Source organism: Caretta caretta, chromosome 6 (genome assembly GCF_965140235.1).
Source record: "Caretta caretta isolate rCarCar2 chromosome 6, rCarCar1.hap1, whole genome shotgun sequence".
Classification (NCBI taxonomy): Eukaryota; Metazoa; Chordata; order Testudines; family Cheloniidae; genus Caretta; species Caretta caretta.
The window spans coordinates 77,369,883-77,388,909 of NC_134211.1; the positions used below are offsets into that span (position 1 = coordinate 77,369,883).

Genomic DNA, 19,027 nt, shown 5'->3' on the forward strand with positions numbered 1-19,027 from the left:
CACAACCTGCATCCAATACTGCTATGAACTGGTGAATTGCCTCCACCGGTGATAGTCGAGGCACACTCAACTAGAGCACAAGTGTCATTAGCGGCCTTCTTGGCTCAGGTGCCGGTCCAAGAGATCTGTAGAGCTGCTAACTGGTCGTCTGTCCACACGTTTATGTCCCATTATGCATGTACCCAGCAGGCGCAGGATGATGCTGGCTTCGTCAGAGCAGTGTTGCAAACTGCAAGACTGTGAACTCCAAGCCCATCTCCATTGGCACTGCTTGCAAGTAACCTAGAATGGAATAGACACGAGGAAGCATTCGAAGAAATACCAGTTACCTGCCTTTTCGTAACTTGTTCTTTGAGACATATTGCTCATGTCCATTCCATTCTAGGTGTGTGCACGTGCACGGTCGTTGGAGATTTTTGACTTAGCTGGATCCATTGGGTCAGCAGTGGTTCCCCCTTGAGTGCCGCGCTCAAGCGTCAGTATATCAGGTGCTGCCGGCCCTACTGACACATGAGCGCAGCACTCAAGGGGGCACCACTGCTGACCCTATGGAGATTTTTTGCCTTAGCAGTATCCGGGGACCATGCACGTGGGCGCGCGCACACACCTAGAATGGAATGGGCATGAACAGTTACAAAAAGGTAGGTAACCGTTTTTTCTTTGAGCAGTGGTCCCCATGTGTATTCCATACGTGCCCACCGTGTGCCTTCCCCTGTGTATAGGGCGAGTCGGCCACTGGAACTGGTATATCATAAAATCCATAACCCTCTTGGCAGCATACCTAACAGGTGCAGAACTCCGTAGCAAGTCAATCTCAACAGATATTTTTCCACACACCATGAATGGGAGATGAATGGTTCTGTTCTGAATGATATCCTCACTCAGTGGGGAACACCATCTTGGGATCTCTTTGCCTCGCAGGAGAACAAGAAACTACCTCTGTACTACTCCAGAGCAGCTCTGGGCCACAGCTTTAAGGGTGATTGATGCCCTGCTACTATCCTGGATGGACTATCTCAGATATGCCTTCCCTCCCATTCCGCTAATAGCACAAGTCCTGCAAAAGATCCATCATGACGTGGCTCAGGTCATCTTCGTCACACTCAACTGACTGAGACAGTTCTGTTCTTTGATCGCCTGAGGATTTCAACCCATCAACATCTGATCATTTTCAGATCTGCTGACACAACGCAATGATACGATCCTGCACACCAACCCAGGACCTTTTCAGCTTAAGGCCTGGTATTTGGATGGGCATCTGACATAGAGTGCTCATGTTCAGTGGTGGTTCAATCCAGTGTCAACCAAAGCAGGCAAGATTCTACTGGGAGATGTCTGGCCAAATGGAAGTGTTTCTCCTTTTGGTCACGTCGATGCCAGTTAGTTCCATAGTCTACTGGGATTCCTTGTGTTCTAGACTATCTATCTACCCATAAGACATTGGGCCTTTGTCAGTTCCTGGTGGGTCCATTTTTCATCCTCCAATTGAGGACCATACTATCTTTATCCGTCCTACGATGACTTGATTCCCAAAGGGACTTATTAGAACTTTCCCACTAGAGGTGAAACCAACACCACAGTGGGATCTGTATTGTCCTTTCAGTTCTCACCAAATCTCCCTTCGAACCATTAGTCACATGTTCTATGTCCTATCTCTCAATGAAAGTGGGGTTCACCATCACATCAGCCAGGAGGGTGAGCGAGCTGGGAGCACTCACGGCAGATCTGCCATGAACCATCATCAGCATCGTAAAGAACAGGTCTCTCTTCTCCTCTACCCAGAATTTATCCCTAAAGTAATTTCAGAGTTTCACATGAATCAAACCATCTACTTATTGCTATTTTTTCCAAAACCTATAATTGGAGGTTGTTCGATGTGCGTGGTCCCTGACTAGTCCATTACCTGCCCCTCCGTCCCCTTTCCTGCAGATCATAATCAGATTTGTTGTGAGAAAAGGAACTGGAGATGCATCAATCACTGCCTTTTATTCTCTTGGTTTGGAGCATGAGGAGAACAACTGTGCCCGTGCAGACCAGCGGATACTACTTACTAAAAATCTCTGGACTCAGGTGCATGGTGCCTTTGTATGGAATACAGATAGGGACCTTACATCTTGAAGAATCTCTAGTTACAGTTAAGTTCATTTTTATGGACTGATACTGCAGTCCTTACTCATGTGAGTAGGCCCACTGAAATCAGTGGGACTACTCATCTGAGTAAAGGCTGTAGGATTGGTTAACAACATAGTTTGCACTAAGATGAATGACTACCCTGAGAATGATGATAAATAAATGGCTTATAGTTATACTATATCTGCTGTTCCTGAGGGGTTCTTTTAAAATGAAAAAGTTTTTGGGCGACAGTAAAATTCACTAGTGATAAGTGATTAAAAATTGCTTAGTTAATAATGCTTTTTCTGGAACAAGCCCATTGGTTTGAACTGCTGGCTTTTTAATAATTATAGCGTTTGGCTAAGAATACACACATTTGTGTATGGGAGTCTCCTTTCATACCAATATTCCTTACTTGTCAGCTGGAAAGATGACTAGTAAATTAAAATCTTTATTTCCATTTTGTAATATATAATCAACACATAAAATACTAGGGGGGAAAACTCTAGGTGATGTAGCTCTTTGTTTTAATCTTGTTTTTTAATCTAGTATTATGTGCTGTTAATTAATATAATTTAATCTTTGATGAATCAGTAAGAATAACTTTTCCAGTATAAGCACAATGTATTATGAAGTACCATCTGCATATTTTTATTGGAAAGCTTTTAGGGATAAATTGTAGTACCTGACAGTGTTTAGTTCCCGCAATCCATAAAGAAAAAAATAACTACTGAGAGAAATCACGTAAATTTTTGGCTGTATTTTGCTAATCACTTATTTTCAGTTTAAAAATATCTTCTCAGATTTCAGAGAGCATTCTCTTAGACATAATGGGAAAAATTACACTTAAAACGAGCATTTCGTAAATGACAGGTGTGTGTGGCCTGTGTGTGTGGACAGGGGTGTGTGTGTGTATGGGCAGCTGTTTGAGCCTCTTTCCAGTTCATTGTACAGTGTGACCCCATATTTTCATTCCAGTTACGATAGATAAAATGAACTGCTGTAGAGTATATTGTGCTTATTTATGGTAATGAGGTGTGATCCTGTTGTCCTGACATGAGGAGTCCAAATTACATGTCCATAGGACTGCTTGTCTGAAGGAGGCAAGTAGGACTTGGCCCATATTGGTTGAAATGTCATATGTAGGTTCTTGTGACATTTGAATCAGATGTGTGCTGTATTTCTTAACTCTCTTCAAAATACTACAATTTGAGATTGTCCATAATATTTAGAAACCTTGCTCAAGTTGTATTTTTGCTCATATTTAAAATCTTAGGTGTAGAGAAAGTTAGTTTGCTTCAGTATATAGGGGTGGCTCCAGGATGCAAATGTGAGGTGCTCAGTCTCCAAAGTAGATCTGAGTTTAACCATAGAACTCCTCCAGAGTATTCTTCACATTAGCTCCCTCAGGTTCAAGGATAGCATTTGGCAACTCTACTGAGTTTGGGTATGTAAAGTAAATTAAAATATATTTCTGATAGACGTGAATATAAGAACCGGGGTAGACAGAGACAGATGGTTTAACTGCTTTTAAATCCATATGTTTCAAAAAGCGGTGATATTAAGGATAATGCAGCTACATCAATGGTAACTATATCATGTGAATAAAGTGAAAATACTGTATTTATAATCCTAAATAGGCAGCGTGGAGTGAAATATAATGTCTGAATTTCAAAGCCAAACTCTGAGATGCAGCGTTGTAATGTATTTATTATGTTAAATTCTGTGCAGTTTCTTATAAATGTATTAATCTCAGATATATTGATAATATCACCAGGGACAGTCTTAGATTTTGCAGGGACCTTTTGTAAATTAAAAGGGCAGACCTCCTCAAGCTAGTGTCCAAACTATGAATCTGTCCCACTCCTCCTTTCTTATCCATGATACTTAAGCCTCTGCTCTTTCTTGTCTTTCTGTATTGTCCCATGTCCGAGGTTCCCCAGCCGCTTGTGACCACCCTACATGTATGAGGAAGTGTCAGTGACAGCCAGTGCTTAATTTGTAATGAAAGAGGTGCCGGGGCGCAAGCAATTTTTTAACACTTATAACTGATGCAGCAGGCACAGTGGTGCTGGAGCAATTAACTGCCAACCCTAAGCCGTGGCACAAAGTAAGCAGTGGTCAGAGCCTACTGGTTTCAGATTGCACAGCGTGGAATCAGAGACAGCAGTTTGTCTGTATGATCAGGTATATTCCCATTGCACAGGACTCTGCATTTGCACATGGCTAAATTTTTCACTGTATCTCGTTGTATTTATATCTGGAGTCCACAGAAACAAGTTACAAATTACACACAATTGACAATGAATGGGGCAATTTAGAGTAGAATTTTGGTCATCAGCTTCCTAAGTCAGTACTTTGTCAAAATAAAGATACTTCCTGGCAAGCCATCTTGTTCTACCCAACTCATAATAACGTCGTTTTCTTCCAACTGGATAGTTGTGTCATATGTTACAGATTACTGCACATCTATACTTTGTTCTTTTTTCATTTTGTAGGTAGTGGGCCCACCTGGTACAGGTAAAACTGATGTGGCTGTGCAGATAATATCCAATCTCTATCATAATTTCCCAGAACAGAGAACCCTGATAGTTACACATTCCAACCAGGTAAATGAACAACTTCTGTGTGACCCTTTCTTGTACTGCTCTATTTTATGTGGCTTCAATAGTACAGTTATTTCCATTGATATGGACTTGAACAAGTTTGTGTGGAGTCTTAGACAAAAACAGATTTGGAAGTTACGATGAAATCAAAATTTAAAACGTTCTGAAGTATGTTATCAGATGCATTTTCTGTTGAGGACATTTAAGCGATTAGGGTGGAAATCAAAAAAGTTACATATTGTTCTCCTATTAAATGTATGGGACTTTTCTGCTTCTGCTATATCTGAAATACCTATTATAGCCCCAGTCGCCCTATCTGGACTACAGAATAACATCTCAATTTTACACTTACCTCTGAACTACCATCCCAGTCCAACTTCTTTTGACAAGCCAGATACTACGGGCTTTCAGATATCAGGCAGGTTGCACTAGTGTAGGGTGTCCAGATGTCCCATTTTTATAGGGACAGTCCCGTTTTGGGGACTTTCTTATATAGGTGCCTATTACCCCCCACCCCCTGTCCTGTTTTTTCACAGTTGCTATCTGGTCACCCTACACTAGTGTTACTAAATTAATATAAAATTCATCTAGGTATACCAGTGCAAACCCAAATATAGACACACTTAAATCAGTTTAATCCTTATTTAAGTCAATTTAGGTGAATTTGTGCAAAGCTAAACTCACTTAAGTGTGTGTATATTAAGGTTTGCACTGTGGGACTAGATCGGGGTCGGCAACCTATGGCACGCGTGCCAAAGACGGCACACAAACCGATTTTTAATGGCACCCTGCTGCCTGCCGGGTCCCAGGCACCAGCCCCCGCTCAGCCCACTGCCAAACCCAGGCCGGGACCCCGGCAGGCAGCAGCGTGCCATTAAAAATCCTGCCTGCCCCAGCCCGCTCTTCTCCTCCCCACAACTGCTCCGGGGAGAAGAGGTGGGGACAGGGCCTTGGGGAAGGGGGGTGGACGTAGGGCATATTCCCTCCAGCGCTCGCTGTGAGCCACTCTGGGCAGGGGGCTGGGAGCACCCCCACGACCCTAGCCCACACCCCTAGCCCTCTGCCCTGACCCCTGCACCCCCCATGACCCCATCCCTCTGCCCTGATTCCTGCACCCTCCTCACAACCCTCCCAGCCCCCCTCGCCCTGACCCCTGTACCCCCTCAGACACCCCAGCCATCTGCCCTGACCCCTGCACCCCCCCACAACCCCAGCCTTCACTCCAGCACCCCATGCCCTGACTCCTGTGCTGTCCTCAATCCCCCCACCCAGCCCTCTGCCCTGATCCAGCACCCCTGACACACCCCAGCCTCCTGCCCTGACCCCTGCACCCCCCCACAACCCCAGCCTTCACTCCAGCACCCCCCACACAAACCCAGCCTCCCCACACCCCATGCCCTGACTCTTCCACCCCCCACATTCTCACCCCCACCCTAAGCACCAAACGGGAGCTCAAGCACCCTCCCCGCCACATTCCTACCTGCCTCCCTTGCACCAAATGGGAGCTGCCCAGATAAGCACTCCACAACCAAACCTCCTGCCCCAACCCTGAGCCTTCTCCCTCATTCTAGCTCCTGGCCAGACCCTACACCCCAACCCCCAGCCTGCTCCTTCACCCCCAGACCTGTGCTCAGTGCACTCCCACCCACAGCTCAGTGCAGAGAGAGAGGAAGAGAATGGGCTAGAACCAGGGAGAAGGTAGGTACCCACTCTATGTGAGCACAGCCAGGATCCCAAACCAGCAGCGGGCTGAGCAGGACTGGCAGCCGGCTGCTGGGCTGGCAGGAGCCGGTGGACGGAGCCCCAGACCGGCAGCTGGCTGAGTGGCAGTGGGCTGAGCCGCTCAGCCCACTGCCGGTCTGGGGTCTCGGCCGCTGGCCCCACTCAGCCTGCTGCCAGTCTGGGGTTCTGGCTGCCAGCCCCTTGCCTGCCGGGATCCCGGCCGTAGGCCCCGCTCAGCCTGCTGCCGGCCTAGGTGAACGGAACCCCAGGCTGGCAGCAGGCTGAGCGGGCCAGCGGCATAAGATCAGCATTTTAATTTAATTTAAAATGAAGCTTCTTAAACATTTTGAGAACCTTGTTTACTTTACATATGACAATAGTTTATTTATATAATATATAGACTTATAGAGAGAGATCTCTAAAAAACGTTAAAATGTATTATTGGCACGTGAAACCTTAAATTAAAGTGAACAAATGAAGACTCGGCACACCACTTCTGAAAGGTTGCCAACCCCTGGACTAGATCAGTTTAGTTACACATATGCAACTTTTTTGATAGAATCCAGGCTTATAATGCTTGTGTCTTGTCTTCAACATACAGACCAGACGCAACACCTCCCTACATCCACCGTCTCATCACAGCCATAGAGACCTAATTACCTTTCCTATCATTATTTAGTCAAGAAATCTAGTTGTCTCCCTTATCTGTTCATCTTCCAGATGTGATCAGGAAAACCTACCACTATAGCAGTCCAGAGATGCACCTTTAACTCATCCACCGTGCATGTGTGTGTGTCTGTCTGTCTATATATATATATAGAGAGAGAGAGAGAGAGTTATTGATCACTGGCCATAGACTACACCATACACCCTTGCATTTCTTACCATTTTTTTAGTCAGAAAGTGTCCTTAGGCCCTGTTTAGCAGCCTCCTCTCACTTCAGGCAGTATAAACCTGCCAGTTCTGCTTGCCCCTTTGCTCAGATCAGTCATTAGGCCATGTAACATTATCATCATCTGGGGGAGTTCAGCCACTCTTAGTACATACCTCCCAACCTCTCTAAGTAACTTTCTCCACATCCCACCTCACTCCTCTACTGGCATTCTAATTGGCACAACAAGAGAGCAACCACTTCTGTATCTTCCACCAAAACAAATATAAGCAGTCATGCAGTTGACGTACAGCTCTCCCCACCCTTCTGTTAATTGGCTACAATCTGGAATAGTGGTATCCAGGCTGTGCTGGTACAGTGGCTTCTGTCTGAGTCTGAAGCAGTCTTGCTTTTGATGAAGCAAAGGGTGATGGGAGAGGTAATCCTTAGGGAGTTTATTACCTGCATTTTGGCTAGTGTTTGCAAACTTCTATACACAAGGATTCCTTTTAGTCATCAGTGAAATGAAGTCATACTTGAGGTGAAAGCCTATAAGCAGCACTACTCCATAACTGTTTAAGACAGAATGTGAAGTATATCCTATCCAGTTAAAACTACAGGGGAATTTTAGGAAGGCAGAATTGAATTATGCAATTGTAATGTAGCCAGGACATTTGCCAGGATTAGATAAAGCTTTTCCAGATTATTTGATACAATTCATGTACAATAAATGGTAAATGGACAAAATTTGGTTTGGGTGTAATTTCTTCATGACTTGTTGCTTTCTTAGCAAAAAATAATTGGATGCTAAGAAGTCTAGTACTTGAAACGGTTTTGTAAATGGATAGCCAGTATTTTTAAGCAGAGCCTTGAAGTAGAGGTGAATGCTGTTTTGTTTTGTTTAACTGTGTATCTATAGCATATAAAGGCAGCAGTATCAGTAGACTGACTTCTTTCCCTCCCCAAGATTAAGAGCTCTAATTTAGGTGCTGCCTTCATGTTTGCTTTGGTTCCAGTTCTTACCAAATTAGGCATCCTTTACTAGCATGCTCAATAGTAAATCTTCAGTTTTCCCTGCAAGAGCCTCTGAACGTCTAAAAACTGCCTTTTCCCCTGTTCTTGTCAATCTCTAGGCCTTGAACCAGCTGTTTGAGAAAATCATGGCATTAGACATTGATGAGCGCCACCTCCTGCGTCTCGGTCATGGAGAGGAGGAATTGGAGACAGAGAAAGATTTCAGCAGGTGAGCTGATGGGTAAGAGGAAGGTGCTAATGATAAGCTAATTTGTGTAAACACGGCAAGTGGTATGTTTAAACTCCTACTTTCATTGGTAATAAACAGTGGGCAGTTTGCTTAGACTCATGCTTCCTTTCCCATAAAATTATGTCCTAACTTAGTATTACTACAACTGTAACTTAGGTTATGTCTGCACTGCAGTTACACATCTTTGACTGGTCCATGTCAGCTAACTTGGGCTTGCAGGGCTTGGGCTAAGGCTGGAGCCTGGGCTCTAGGATCTGTGAGGTGGGATGGTCCCAGAGCTCAGGCTGCAGCCAGAGCCCAAACGTCTACATTGCAGCTAAACAGCCCCTTAGCCCAAGCCCAGGCCAGTTGTGGGTTTTTAGTTACAGTGTAGACATACCCTTAGAGCCCTGAATATAGGGCTTTTATTTTCAGTGTAGCTTAAGTTAGCTAATTCTTTTTTTTCCAGTTTTGTAGCTAATTCAGTTAAACTGTACTTTTCTGTTTTTATACATATCAAGGCAATTGTGTATTCACCTATCTTCATCTAGATGTTTGAACTTGTAAATATATTTTAAGCATGTACACATTTTATGGAGTTTTTGTTTAATGAAATGCAAATTGAAGGCTAAAATAATGCACTCTTTGCAATTTCAAATCTCTTTGCAGCTATTCATGTTTTTGATTTGCAATATGCTGAATATTGCATATTATAGAATGGCTGAAATTTTAAACTCAGATCCCTTCTGCTTGTAATTATTTTACAGAATTGCTTGCAATTTTTAAAGCATTTTTTAACATCCACTGAAACTAAAGGGCTTATACTGTAATGGTAAGTAATACATTTTGAAGAATGTGTCCGTGATTAACAATTATACATATTTCATAAAGTTTTCCGTTCTTCATCTTAACTTTTGTACAGATGTAGGCCCTGTTCTTGTAAATATTCACATGCTTAATTTTACATGTGTGAGTAATCCCAGTGACTTCACGGGGGCTACACATGTTAGTAAATGTTTGTAGAATCAGAGGCTTGCATTGGAAAATAATTGAACTGAACAAGTACTGAATTATTTTGACAATATATTGATTTACCTCACCCAACTTGTGTTTCTCATATCCGGAGACCAACATGGCTACATTAACACTTCAAACAAATATTAACACCCAGTTATTTACACAATGCATTAACATTTCCCCCTACAAAATGATCCAAGACTGTTGACCTTCAGGTCTTTCTACAAAGCTACAGCTCTATGCCTAGGCTTTTGTGGGAGAAAACAGTATGCTGAGTAATGCTGTTTGGGGCAGGAGAGAGGGATTTGGGGTGGTTGATATTTTTCTCTGACTGATTACTTTCTGGTGTTTTGGTTGTTTCTGGGTTTATTCTTCATACCAGTACCATTGTCTTTTTAACATATGAAAGGTGGTTATAGCCCCGTGTGAATGCTATTTACATATTAATTAAACAAAACTAGACACATGAATTGTGACATGAATTGTGATGAATCAGAACATTTTTCTTTTTAGTGAGAAATCTGGTTGTGGCCACTTGTAACTCTGGAGGCTGGATTTTGTATTTAACACTCCAGAAAGCATATTTGATTATGGCTACTGGAAAAGTAATTTCGTTGCTTCAGTTGTAAAAGAATGCTCTTTTCAGTTCTGTAACTTACGGTATTCAAATTTCCAGCTTTAGCTACCCTGTTTTTTTGATAAAATAGAAATAATCATGAGTCCTAGGAGGTTGCATTTTTAGTCATTATGAGAAAAACTTGCTTTTATAAATGTTTTGTTAGGAGTTTCTGTTGTCTTTCAAAATTAGCCTTTTCTCACATTCAGAAATAATCTTTTAAAAGCACATGTATAGAAAACTCATTAAGTTCAGTAACACATTTTTGTTTTGCCCTTTAGGGGGTGTTGTCAATATAACTGGGTGGGAGGGGAAAGAGTTTAAAATAGGTTTCAGAGGAACAGCCGTGTTAGTCTGTATTCGCAAAAAGAAAAGGAGTACTTGTGGCACCTTAGAGACTAACCAATTTATTTGAGCATGAGCTTTCGTGAGCTACAGCTCACTTCATCAGATGTTTACCGTGGAAACTGCAGCAGACTTTATATACACACAGAGAATATGAAACAATACCTCCTCCCACCCCACTGTCCTGCTGGTAATAGCTTATCTAAAGTGATCAACAGGTGGGCCATTTCCAGCACAAATCCAGGTTTTCTCACCCTCCACCCCCCCACACAAATTCACTCTCCTGCTGATGCTAGCCCATCCAAAGTGACAACTCTTTACATAATCAAGTCGGGCTATTTCCTGCATAGATCCAGGTTTTCTCACATCCCCCCCACCCCCATACACACACAAACTCACTCTCCTGCTGGTAATAGCTCATCTAAACTGACCACTCTCCAAGTTTAAATCCAAGTTAAACCAGAACATCTGGGGGGGGGGTAGGAAAAAACAAGAGGAAACAGGCTACCTTGCATAATGACTTAGCCACTCCCAGTCTCTATTTAAGCCTAAATTAATAGTATCCAATTTGCAAATGAATTCCAATTCAGCAGTTTCTCGCTGGAGTCTGGATTTGAAGTTTTTTTGTTTTAAGATAGCGACCTTCATGTCTGTGATTGCGTGACCAGAGAGATTGAAGTGTTCTCCGACTGGTTTATGAATGTTATAATTCTTGACATCTGATTTGTGTCCATTTATTCTTTTACGTAGAGACTGTCCAGTTTGACCAATGTACATGGCAGAGGGGCATTGCTGGCACATGATGGCATATATCACATTGGTGGATGTGCAGGTGAACGAGCCTCTGATAGTGTGGCTGATGTTATTAGGCCCTGTGATGGTGTCCCCTGAATAGATATGTGGGCACAATTGGCAACGGGCTTTGTTGCAAGGATAAGTTCCTGGGTTAGTGGTTCTGTTGTGTGGTATGTGGTTGTTGGTGAGTATTTGCTTCAGGTTGCGGGGCTGTCTGTAGGCAAGGACTGGCCTGTCTCCCAAGACTTGTGAGAGTGTTGGGTCATCCTTTAGGATAGGTTGTAGATCCTTAATAATGCGTTGGAGGGGTTTTAGTTGGGGGCTGAAGGTGACGGCTAGTGGCGCTCTGTTATTTTCTTTGTTAGGCCTGTCCTGTAGTAGGTAACTTCTGGGAACTCTTCTGGCTCTATCAATCTGTTTCTTTACTTCTGCAGGTGGGTATTGTAGTTGTAAGAAAGCTTGACAGAGATCTTGTAGGTGTTTGTCTCTGTCTGAGGGGTTGGAGCAAATGCGGTTGTATCGCAGAGCTTGGCTGTAGACGATGGATCGTGTGGTGTGGTCAGGGTGAAAGCTGGAGGCATGCAGGTAGGAATAGCGGTCAGTAGGTTTCCGGTATAGGGTGGTGTTTATGTGGCCATTGTTTATTAGCACTGTAGTGTCCAGGAAGTGGATCTCTTGTGTGGACTGGACCAGGCTGAGGTTGGTGGTGGGATGGAAATTGTTGAAATCATGGTGGAATTCCTCAAGGGCTTCTTTTCCATGGGTCCAGATGATGAAGATGTCATCAATATAGCGCAAGTAGAGTAGGGGCTTTAGGGGACGAGAGCTGAGGAAGCGTTGTTCTAAATCAGCCATAAAAATGTTGGCATACTGTGGGGCCATGCGGGTACCCATAGCAGTGCCGCTGATCTGAAGGTATACATTGTCCCCAAATGTGAAATAGTTATGGGTAAGGACAAAGTCACAAAGTTCAGCCACCAGGTTAGCCGTGACATTATCGGGGATAGTGTTCTTGACGGCCTGTAGTCCATCTTTGTGTGGAATGTTGGTGTAGAGGGCTTCTACATCCATAGTAGCCAGGATGGTGTTATCAGGAAGATCACCGATGGATTGAAGTTTCCTCAGGAAGTCAGTGGTGTCTCGAAGGTAGCTGGGAGTGCTGGTAGCGTAGGGCCTGAGGAGGGAGTCTACATAGCCAGACAATCCTGCTGTCAGGGTGCCAATGCCTGAGATGATGGGGCGCCCAGGATTTCCAGGTTTATGGATCTTGGGTAGTAGATAGAATATCCCAGGTCGGGGTTCCAGGGGTGTGTCTGTGCGGATTTGATCTTGTGCTTTTTCAGGAAGTTTCTTGAGCAAATGCTGTAGTTGCTTTTGGTAACTCTCAGTGGGATCATAGGGTAATGGCTTGTAGAAACTCGTGTTGGAGAGCTGCCGAGCAGCCTCTTGTTCATATTCCGACCTATTCATGATGACAACAGCACCTCCTTTGTCAGCCTTTTTGATTATGATGTCAGAGTTGTTTCCGAGGCTGTGGATGGCATTGCGTTCCGCATGGCTGAGGTTATGGGGCAAGTGATGCTGCTTTTCCACAATTTCAGCCCGTGCGCGTCGGCGGAAGCACTCTATGTAGAAGTCCAGTCTGCTGTTTCGACCTTCAGGAGGAGTCCATCTAGAATCCCTCTTTCTGTAGTGTTGGCAGGGAGACCTCTGTGGATTAGTATGTTGTTCAGAGGTATTTTGGAAATATTCCTTGAGACGGAGACGTCGAAAATAGGATTCTAGGTCACCACAGAACTGTATCATGTTCGTGGGGGTGGAGGGGCAGAAGGAGAGGCCCCGAGATAGAACAGCTGCTTCTGCTGGGCTGAGAGTATAGTTGGATAGGTTAACAATATTGCTAGGTGGGGTGAGGGAACCATTGCTGTGGCCCCTTGTAGCATGTAGTAGTTTAGAAAGTTTAGTGTCTTTTTTCTTTTGTAGAGAAGCAAAGTGTGCGTTGTAAATGGCTTGTCTAGTTTTAGTAAAATCCAGCCACGAGGAAGTTTGTGTGGAAGGTTGGTTCTTTATGAGAGTATCCATTTTTGAGAGCTCATTCTTAATCTTTCCCTGTTTGCTGTAGAGGATCTTGATCAGGTGATTCCGCAGTTTCTTTGAGAGCGTGAGGCACAAGCTGTCAGCATAGTCTGTGTGGTATGTAGATTGTAATGGATTTTTGACCTTCAGTCCTTTTGGTACGATGTCCATCTGTTTGCATTTGGAAAGGAAGATGATGTCTGTCTGTATCTGTACAAGTTTTTTCATGCAGTTGATAGATTTCCACTCCATACGGCTAAATGCAGTGCCTTGCATAATGACAGGTTTCAGAGGAACAGCCGTGTTAGTCTGTCAAGAATTATAACATTCATAAACCAGTCGGAGAACACTTCAGTCTCTCTGGTCACGCAATCACAGACATGAAGGTCGCTATCTTAAAACAAAAAAACTTCAAATCCAGACTCCAGCGAGAAACTGCTGAATTGGAATTCATTTGCAAATTGGATACTATTAATTTAGGCTTAAATAGAGACTGGGAGTGGCTAAGTCATTATGCAAGGTAGCCTGTTTCCTCTTGTTTTTTCCTACCCCCCCCCCCCCCCCAGATGTTCTGGTTTAACTTGGATTTAAACTTGGAGAGTGGTCAGTTTAGATGAGCTATTACCAGCAGGAGAGTGAGTTTGTGTGTGTATGGGGGTGGGGGGGATGTGAGAAAACCTGGATCTATGCAGGAAATAGCCCGACTTGATTATGTAAAGAGTTGTCACTTTGGATGGGCTAGCACCAGCAGGAGAGTGAATTTGTGTGGGGGGGTGGAGGGTGAGAAAACCTGGATTTGTGCTGGAAATGGCCCACCTGTTGATCACTTTAGATAAGCTATTACCAGCAGGACAGTGGGGTGGGAGGAGGTATTGTTTCATATTCTCTGTGTGTATATAAAGTCTGCTGCAGTTTCCACGGTAAACATCTGATGAAGTGAGCTGTAGCTCACGAAAGCTCATGCTCAAATAAATTGGTTAGTCTCTAAGGTGCCACAAGTACTCCTTTTCAGTTTAAAATAGTGTCACATACTATTGCCACACCTGATTTCCTATGCCATTTGTTATGGTTTTAGTCACATTTTCTCATTTTGTTTAATTTTTTTTTCTCCCATTGTTGTGTGAAAGACTTAAACTGGGAAAACTGACTGTGCAAAGGAAACAATTCTGGGTTTGAATTGGGTAAAATGAACACTTTGAGCACAGACAGCAGATATCCCCCTTACCCCCGCCCGTGGGTCCAATTACCTGTCTAGGGTGCGGCCATCAGAGGATGGACACAGAGGTGCTTCTAAGAATGCTAAGCCTGCACTATGAAAGAATAACCACAGAGAGCTTTGGTGTTCACATAAGGAAGCATGTGCGAGTGAGACTCTGGAATTACTGGAGAAATTTCTAGTTCTGCCACAGACTTCCCATATGACTGTGGGCAGGTCACGGAATCTCTCTGCCTCAGTTTTCCACATGTAAAATTTGCATAATTCTTCCCTTCCTCACAGGAATATGTGAGATAACTTCATTAATGTTTGAGGCACTCTGATTCTGTGGTGAGAGGGGGCATAGAAGTATTATATAGATATATATAGTAACAGTTGGCAGGTAGCAGGTTTTTGTTCTGGTTTTATTGGTAACTAATAAAGGCCAGTGCTTGCTCTGTGTAGTTATTTTTGCGACATCCAAGTATGGGCATTCAGCAACATTCATTTCAGCTGAGAAAGAAACTCAGAATACATAATTCTTTGTATCACATTGCATCCCTTCTGTAGGTATGGAAGAGTTAATTATGTCCTGGGTCGAAGACTGGAGCTTCTACGGGAGGTTGGACGATTACAAGAGAGCCTGGGGGTCCCAGGAGATGTTTCTTATACTTGTGAAACAGCTGGTCACTTCTTCTTATACCAAGTAAGAGATAAAATATTTTTCCAAAGAGCAGATTTGGACCTCCCTATGTTATAAAGCACAACATGGATATTGGAGTGAATTTCTCAGAATTGAGTCTAAAGAAATGGTTTTGTTTGGTGGCTCAAAATGTAGACAGCAACTGAAGCTATAATTATAATGTTACTTGTTTGTGTTGCTATTGTTTTTAACTCTGTGCCTGATGACTCTCAAATTGAAAGGCCATCATTCTTGCTTTTTTGTACAACTATTGGCAACATTTCTGGTCTGGATTTTCCTCTTCAGATATGACAGTCTCGGCAAGTTTCTTCATGCTGTTGATGATAGATCTCAAGGTGGTAACTTGCTTTTGTTAGATAACTAAATGAAGGAAAACAAAGAGTACATACAATAACTGGAAATTCACTTTACATTTGATTTTTATGGGAGAGTACAACATCAAAATAGTAATTTATCTGTTTTAGAGATAGTTTAGTCTTACTAAAGAAATGTAATTTCTCTTCTTTGGATATATTTATAAATTATTTTTATGAAATTATGTTGAAAACCAAATATAAACCTGTGATTTTTATGCAAATATGTACTAAATAAAAATAGGTAGTCTAAGGTTTTAAAAAAAAAACAACCCTGTTGAATAGAAAAAATATATACACTATCATGACATCTTTGTTTGCTGCAGGTAATGTCTCGTTGGGAGGAGTATATTAGCAAAGTGAAAGTTAAAGGTGGCAAGCTTCCTGATGTTGCAGATGTCTCTAGTTTCTTCCCTTTTCATCAGTATTTTGCAAATGCCCCTCAACCAATTTTTAAAGGCAAATCTTATGAAGAGGACATGGAAATTGCTGAAGGGTGTTTCAGACACATTAAGAAAATATTCACTCAACTTGAGGTAAGATTTGTAAAATTTCATTTTACTGGAAATTTTGGAATTATTTATTTGAGGAGGCTTTTTTTTAAACCAGATAGTATAAAAGAAAATCTAGACCATTGGTTCTCAACCAGGGGTATGCATACTTCTGGGGTACGCAGAGGTCTTCCAGGGGGTACGTCAGCTCATCTAAATATTTGACTAGCTTTATAACAGGCTTCATAAAAGGCACTAACAAAGTCAGTACAAACTAAAATTTCATACGACTTTTTTATACTGCTGTATATACTATACATTGAAATGTAAGTACAATATTTATATTCAAATTGATTTATTCCATAATTACATGGTAAAAATGAGAAAGTAAGCAAATTTTTTAATAATAGTTTGCTGTGACACTTATATTTTTGTGTCTGATTTTGTAAGCAGGTAGTTTTTAAATGAGGTGAAACTTGGGGATACGCAAGCCAAATCAGACTTCTGAAAGGGGCACAATAGTCTAGAACGTTAGTCACTGACCTAGGCAGTGTATTTAGTGGCTTTAAAACTATATGAGCCTAATTTTCTAATCTCTAAATTTGATCCTGTGATCAATAAAAACAGTGCCCAAAAAAAGAGGGAACAGTTGAAAGCAAGTTGTTTCTAAAAATGTATGTGTCCTCAGATTATCAGGCAATTTTGTTTGTGTGTAAGTTTAAATTTGCAGGCACAAATAGGTGTTCCAGTTTTTTGTGGGTATATTTTTATAGGTCCTTTTGAAATTTTGTTTATATTTCACAGCTATGTTTTGTTAGAGCTAAGAAATTAATCAGACATGAAATTGTTGTAGATTAGTACTTTTTACTTATATTTTTTTGGGTTAAGAATGGAAGGAGTAAAGTCAGATAGCTTTTGAGTGCATAGTTCTGTTGTAAACAATATTTTGTATTCTCATTCTTGAGTGCTTTTTTCTCTTCCTGTAGGAATTCAGGGCATTTGAACTCCTCCGCAGTGGCCTGGATAGATCCAAATACCTCTTGGTGAAAGAAGCAAAGATCATTGCAATGACTTGTACTCATGCGGCCTTGAAACGACATGACCTGGTTGAATTAGGCTTCAAGGTAGTGATTCCAATAATGGCAATATGCTAATCTAAAATATTTTCCTACATTAAACATCGTATATTGTAAACATAGACCACTACATTATGTTGACTCACTGGAATTTTTAATCTGTTAAATTACCTAGTTTTCCTTTTTTAATGAAAAATAATCAACGTAAGTACAAGTTGAGATTCGTTAAGGTATTATGAGTATTGAAAGTCATAAAGATGTTAATTTGAATATTGCTTGCATATATCAAAGAGTGTTCTTGTTGTGTATATGGTCATGACTTGTTTTCTTGCTATTTATGCATTCCATAAATGTATATCATTCTGTTTGAAGAAATTGTAAATTTCTGCAGAAGTAGACTAATATGATAAATTGTAGTGAAGTGATTGCATGCCAAGATAAAAGCAGGTGGAGAGCTGAAATAAATAAGACCCTGTTAACGTGTTGCTTAGCTAAATAATGAACAATTTGAAGAAGAGGCTCATGCAGCAACACTTGCTTATTCTATTGTAGAGTGTAAATATCACTGCTGCATTTTCACTTAGGTTTGGTCAGCACACAGTTTTTATACTGTTATAGTTATTTCAGTTAGATAGAAAATAAATTATAGACCAAAATTAGTTTACTTAAAAAAACGTTAGCTTGATTTTAGAGTTTGGTCCTTCTTCCAAGGCAGGCAGATCTGTTTGGAGATGTGACTGGGCAGGTTTGTCCTCCCCACCTCCAAACTAGATATGGCTATTAGGTGGGTAATGGAATGGAGCAGGATAAACAGAAGAAATGGAGTTGCTTGTCTCCCTGGTAAATCTGTCTTCAGCAGCAAGTCCCCCCCTCCCCGCCATCCTTCCTGCCAGTGGACTTTCAGAAGTATGAATGGAAGAAGGAGCTTAGGGCTTATTCCTGGAACAAGAAAGAAAAGGAGAAGATAAGATAGGGACCCAATGCAAAGTAAATCAAAAACTTAATAGAACAGGATTGGTATTCAGCTTATTCTGTCAGTGATACAAGCCACACTTACCTCTGAAAAGATAGGCATAGCATTCATTTTATGCTAGAGCCTTGTTGACTGAGTACTGAGCAGCATTATAGGCTGATCCTGATAATGATAATTTTAGTCACAGAAGAATCCATGTGGACTTATTTATATAGGTTCTAATGGAGATTTGTCTTCATGCTCATGGATGCTTCTGAGACAGAAAAGAAATGTTGCTGCTCCTTTGGTACAAGTCTATGAAAAGTTAATTTCAACTGTCTGTATATGTGGTTCTGAAATAACTTCTCCCCATCAAAAATGTACTCCTGTTTCTGTTTTTATGTTTTTATTGATCAGAATATTTAATCCCCCTCCCTTCCCTCCCCTCTCTCTCAGTATGATAACATCTTAATGGAAGAGTCTGCTCAGATTCTGGAGATAGAAACCTTTATACCTCTCCTCTTGCAGGTGAGAATTTCATTGTAAAATAAATTACTTCTCTCTCAAATCTTGAACAGTATGTTTTTGCTAATGACTGAAAGTGTGGTATGCATTTTTGAGAATAGTATTTGCTTGTTACCCATGACGACAAACTCATTTAAGTGTATATCAGTTTCATCCTCAAAAGAGGGCCCGTTACTGAAAGTTCCAGAGTACTTGCAGTTTCCATTGAAGTAGTAGGAGTTTGGAACGGTTGGTGCTTTCAAGATCAGGCTATCAGTTCATAAATTCTCTTCATTATGAGTAGGGCTCCGTGTCTGTCATGGAGGTCGCGGAAGTCACAGATTCCATGA

The 19,027-nt window shown here is 41.9% G+C and overlaps 1 protein-coding gene across 2 annotated transcripts in view; it reads left to right on the plus strand.

The window, feature by feature from the left end:
• Positions 1-19,027, plus strand: part of AQR (aquarius intron-binding spliceosomal factor) — a 123,760-nt gene that overhangs the window by 62,650 nt on the left and 42,083 nt on the right. For both annotated transcript variants that reach the window (XM_048852358.2, XM_048852357.2), the window contains exons 23-28: positions 4,611-4,721; positions 8,445-8,554; positions 15,169-15,304; positions 15,981-16,190; positions 17,132-17,269; positions 18,630-18,701. In XM_048852358.2, coding sequence (XP_048708315.2) covers positions 4,611-4,721; positions 8,445-8,554; positions 15,169-15,304; positions 15,981-16,190; positions 17,132-17,269; positions 18,630-18,701 — 777 coding nt within the window. The remainder of the gene's footprint in view (positions 1-4,610; positions 4,722-8,444; positions 8,555-15,168; positions 15,305-15,980; positions 16,191-17,131; positions 17,270-18,629; positions 18,702-19,027) is intronic.